The 5788-nt window shown below is 37.0% G+C and overlaps 1 protein-coding gene across 1 annotated transcript; it reads left to right on the top strand.

The window, feature by feature from the left end:
* LOC121757186 (photosystem II repair protein PSB27-H1, chloroplastic-like) lies at window positions 1-777 on the top strand. The gene has a single exon (XM_042152702.1). The coding sequence runs from the start codon at window positions 104-106 to the stop codon at window positions 593-595; it is 492 nt and encodes a 163-aa protein (XP_042008636.1). The 5' UTR covers window positions 1-103; the 3' UTR covers window positions 596-777.
* The last annotated feature ends 5011 nt before the right edge of the window (window positions 778-5788 follow it).

Here is a 5788-nt window from a genome sequence, read left to right as displayed (position 1 = left end):
ATATTCACAAGATAAGACGATAAGCCCACGTGGCAATTTTGAACAAACCATATCAATTCCTCTCTAACTAAATCCACACCTCTTCCTCTCTCTCTCTCCAACTATGGCTTCATTAATCAACCCCACCGCCGCTACCGCCGTCGTCGCCGCTGCCCAAAAACCCCTAACGCCTCTCCCACCACGCGCCGCCGTGCCGTGCCGCCGGAATTTTCTCTCCCTATCAGCCGCCGCCCTCTTCCTAGCTCCGGCCGCCGCGCCGCCGCAGGCGGCGGCGGCCGGCGACGACGAATATGTGAAGGAGACGGAGGAGGTGATCAGCAAGGTGAGGGCCACCATCAACTTGGACAAGGCCGATCCGAACATCTCGGCGGCGGTGGCGGAGCTCCGGGAGACGTCGAACTCGTGGGTGGCCAAGTACCGGAGGGAGAAGGCGCTGCTGGGCCGGGCCTCGTTCCGCGACATGTACTCGGCCCTCAACGCGGTCTCGGGCCACTACATCAGCTTCGGGCCGACGGCGCCGATCCCGGCGAAGAGGAAGCAGAGGATCTTGGAGGAGGTGGAGACGGCGGAGAAAGCTCTATTGAGGGGGAGATGATTTTAATTTTAATTTTTGTATTAATATTAGTTTATAATATTATTATGTAATTTTAGTTTATATCTCGTTGAGATTATAAAAAGAGGAGTACAATTGAACGTGGTATAGGTTAAAAATCATTTTAATGTGATTTGTGATGTATTAATGATAAATTTAGTGTTCGTTGTGTAATGTTTGAATTATATTATTGGTGTTTTCATTGAGAGGTCTAGCAGTATAAAGTGGTAGTCCATCTGACGACTCAAAGTGATGTCATGGAAAATGAGTCAATCGTGACCAACGTTGTCGTGGTCGATATGGTTGTGATTTGTGACCAATGAGGATTTTTTTAAGCCAAAATAAGTCCGTTGTGACAAATGAGGACGTTTCGAAGCCAATTTCAAGTGTTAGCCTGCGAAATCAGCTGGACGCGACCAAGAGGACATTGTCTTTTAAGGATGATCGATTGTTACAGACTCTAGCATCACATGTAAATCCATTAACATTTACTAATTTTGGTGTTTCTTAATTACAAATGGAAAAACCAAGGTGGTATGTTGTGGATTGATATATGGCTTGAAGATATAAAAAATGCCAAAACCTTTATTAGGAATATATTAACCAATTGTGTTTTAATTTTATTCTATAATAATTGTTTTATCATAATTGCAAGCTTGCAACCAAAACCATCATTCAATCTATATTAGTATAGAAAATTCGATTTTTATTAATAAAAGCTGATTTTTAGTATGTAACCAAAATAGGAACTGCAGTTGGCAAGAAAAAACAAGAATATCATCAGCACGTAAATTAATCTGCATTTAGCATTACTTTCAAGTTTGTTCGCGGTATCTCTGTGTGATGGACGTATGCACTTGTAGTTTGAAGAAGGAGAAAACTTCTACACGAGGGACTTCTTTTTCTGAACAGGCCCAATCCTCGAACATATCTCCCTCTAAAAGATGCTATTCAAACTGTCCTTTGGTGACCTGTGGCGTGGGATCCGAGTTCTTGACTTGAATAGCTGTTACTACCACAAATATGTTGGACCTTCATGACAACTCAACACTAGATAGAGTAAGCCTCGGGTTCCTCTTTCATCTCACTTACACGAGAGAGGAGCCACAAGATCCTGATATTGTGGAGTGGGAGGAGCGTACATCAGCTGAAATCGAGAAGCTGGTTCGCTATGCTTTGAGCAGAAAAGTCAAGATTTTGGATCTTGACTTAAAGGGGGACGAGTTTGTGGAGTCCTGGGATGCCTACAGTCTCCCTGATGTCTTGAGAAGTGACGACTTAACGTATCTTAAGCTGGTTGCTTTCGATATGACATCTTGCAATGTGATAGATTTGAAGTCACTAAAAGCCTTAGTTCTCCATAATGTTTCACTAAGTGATGAAGTAATGGAATCCATTCTCCTTCATTGCCACGTCCTTGAAGATCTCACCACTCTGTGAAAGTTCATTGAGAAATAAGACTTTTAGTGACCTCAAATCTATAACTTTGCAAGATGTCATGTCGAAAGCAGCCCATTTAAGACATGTCAAGTGATCAGTTCTCAAGACATCAGGGAGGCGGTAGTGGTTCTGGGGATCCACAATCTTGTCCCTGTTTAAGTCAAGATCCAACACTTTTACTTTCCTGCTTATAGCACAACAAATCAGCTTCTCGATTTCAAGTGATGTACACATCTCCCATTCCACTTTTTCTTCAACTCCATCCAACAATTCTCTTGTGTACACGAGAGAAAAGCAGAACTTGAAGCTTAGTTTGTCTAGTGTGGAGTTGTCATGAAGATCCAAAACAAGAAAAATAAATCCACAAATTTCTCATTAACGTCGTCAGGTCTTTTGTCAAGGTCTTCACAGTTGTGGTAAGAACAACTATCGAAGTCAAGAACTCGGATGCCACACCAAAGGTCACCAAATCTTCAAATGAGGACAGTTTGAATAGCATTTTATAGAGGAAGAAAGGATAAAACATGCTTGAAAATTGGATCCGGTAAATCATAGAAGAAGTCACTGCCACGCTTAGAAGCCTTCGCCTCCCTCAAACTACCATCGCAGATACTGCCATCACAAAGAGATACTGCGAATCGACAGAGGTTGCCATGATTTCTAAGCCCAGTAGAACAATCAAACAAGATCAAACACGAAGCTATAGCAATTAATCCATCATCAACAAAAATTTATTAACAAAAACACTGAAAAAATAAACCTAAAAGTCAAATTTGTGTTTTATCCATTCTAAGCATTCTTTTTCTAGCTAGTGTAACATCTCTAAATATGTTGCAAACTTGCAAACCAACCATGAAAAGATTAAAAGATAAAAAATTTATGCATCTAAAAGGCTTGTAATAATGTAAGAAGGAGGCAAAAAACAGTTTCCATATGTCCCATAAAAGCAAACCATAACAAATTCATATTCCTATTTCAAAATGAAAAACTAAAATCAGTGATTTCAAAAATCATAATTTGGTTTCTACTACACTATACAAAACACATAAGCCACGGTAAATCAAAAGCTTTTGCAACATATAAACTAACTTACTAAGAATCTATGTTTATTTTCCAATAGGAATGAACTTTTACAACTTTGAAAACTTTTCCAAGTTTTTCACACCATCACACAAAGTAAACCTACAAATAATGGAATTTTCTCAACATAAACAAATACTAAAATCCACATTGAAACAACTAAGAAATTGAAATCTAACCATAATTTCACCTATAAATCAGATCAGTGTTTAATCGAATGAGGATTCTGTAGAATTTACTCCAAATGAGGTATTCACTGTCCAAAAATAAACCATCACATCTATAATTACCTATTTTTTCGAAAATAGATGAAAAATACAAATTTCTGTGAATGGGAGCAAACATGCGTTAACATGAATATTCTATCATCAAATAAGATGTATTCATCTAATAGTTACGGGTTTCGACATTTCGTATTGACTCTAAAATAAAGAGCTAATTAATTATGTTAATTAGCATTAATTAACATTAATTATAGAATAAGGAGAAAATAACCGATGGAATTCATTATACTATCAATTCTTCTTTAATTATAATAACCCCCACATTAATTAAATGATTTGTAACTGGCACATTAATTAAAATTTATTTATTACTTATAACATGCCCAAATTAGTTCTTGAAAACTTGTCTTTTATATATTGGAAATTAACCCAATTTATTTTATTTTATTTATTTTATTTTATTTTAGTGTAATTTTATTGGGATTTTGAAAAAATGGGGGGTTAGAAGTAATATGTATTTTAAAATATATAATTATACATTAAAATCACATGAAATAAATAAACAGAACTAATTTATTCGACATAGTAAAAATATGATTGTCTTATTAAAACTTAAGAAATATAGAAAACTAATGTTGAACACATAAAAAAGTTAAGAAAACAAGCGATGCAAAATAAATATAGAATGACTATTTATACATGTAAAATGTACTCCTAATTAGAAATCAATTAAGAATAATTGATAATTATGAAAAATATAAATATAAATATACCACATAAGTAAGAGAATAATATCTCTTGTTTTTATACAATGGATTCTGAGAATGTCTAACCTATAAAATAGAATTATAAATTTGGTAATTTAAATGTACTTACTAATATATACAGTAGTGAATAAATAAATTAAAGTATAATTTACATTTTCATTCTTCCGTTCATGGTCAATTATTATATATATTGATAAATTCATGTTTTTGTGTATATATGTTTATTTATATTAAATTCTAACTTTCCTGTAGTTGATATTCATACTTTAATTTATTTCAAATTTAATATCACGAATAATGTTATTGTGTTATATTATAAATTAAATAATTATATTAATTTGTTCAAGACTACAAGTATTAAATTATGTAATTTGTTAAGGTAAGGTAGCTCGTTTATGGTATAATTTCAATGTGATGTAAAATATGATGTTTTGAATTCCAGTGTCGCACATTTGGAGTTTGATTCGTTTGGTTTGTAATACTATGCTTTCATTGATAGGTACTTTGACGATTTGAAGTTGTGGCTTGAGAACGGAGCCAGTAATGACCAACGAGGATGTTTGGGAGCCAATTTGAAGTGATAGTCTGGCGGTCGTAATCATTGAGGATGTTAGTCCCTAAGAGAGGTCAATTGTTGTTATGGTCTCCAAATTTGATTTTTGTGGCCGAGTGCAACAAATGTGCGCGCGCCAACTGGCTGTGCAACTCGGCTCATGGCCGTTTCATTCCTGCGCGGAGAGACAAAACGAGACAGGATACTAACATACGAAGAGCAACACAAATTTGACAAAAGCTAAAAAAGATAGGCGCGGATTATCGTATGTGAGACGATAGTTTGTTGAATGACATCAACACCCCACACAGATAATCATCGAAACAGTGACAAATAAAATGTACCATAATACAACATGTGCACAGGCTGAAGGTCTTGCACTTGGCAAATGAGTTCATAAGCAAGAAAAAACTACCACTTTGCTTCTTTAGACTCAAAAAGTAAGTGAAAATGCAAATGGAAGCGTCGACCGCAGACGAGGCATTCATCTACTGAGCCGGATAAGTCGAACGACAACACATAAGGACAGTAGATACCGACAATACTGTTTTTCATGTCAAAGGAAAGCATAAGCTTCTTAAGCTTCGGGTTTTCGCATTTAGCCACTTCAAAGCCGAAACAAAGAGCAAGGGTGAGATCTTCAAGGGCGGGGCAATGAAGGAGAATGACTTTCATTACTTCATCACTTAGTGCAACATTATGGAGAACTAACGTTTTGATACGACCCCAGCTATACAGCAGCCTCGGCATGAGCCGATCGTGGAACAGGGAGTAATGCATGAGCCGATTGTGGAACAGGGAGTAACCCCGGCTGAAGCACCGCCTCAGCGTGAGCCGGACGGGGAGCAGAGTATAAGGAGGGCCGCGGATAGGCGCGACGCGAGAGTCCAAGAGGATGCATCCATTGCGAAGACAAGACCGATGAGGAATGTGAAACCTCCGAGCAGATTCGGCAACTACGTTGCCAAATAGATCTTTCCATATTTTCTCTTCTTTTATTTTTGGTATTAGTCGAACCTAGTAGTATTTTTGGAATATTTTTATTATTTATTTTTGTTTTGCGTCGAGCGTAATTATAAGCTCCGTCGGGTTTTCTTGTTGGTTCTTTCCCGATGTAGGATTAGGTCGAACC

Source organism: Salvia splendens, chromosome 12 (genome assembly GCF_004379255.2).
Source record: "Salvia splendens isolate huo1 chromosome 12, SspV2, whole genome shotgun sequence".
In the NCBI taxonomy this organism is placed as follows: domain Eukaryota; kingdom Viridiplantae; phylum Streptophyta; class Magnoliopsida; order Lamiales; family Lamiaceae; genus Salvia; species Salvia splendens.
Note: the sequence above shows the minus strand (reverse complement) of the source record. Positions and strands in the feature narration are given on the sequence as shown.

Bases quoted from the DNA above. Each gene is read 5' to 3' on its own strand.
- LOC121757186 (XM_042152702.1), top strand. From the start codon at position 104: ATGGCTTCATTAATCAACCCCACCGCCGCTACCGCCGTCGTCGCCGCT.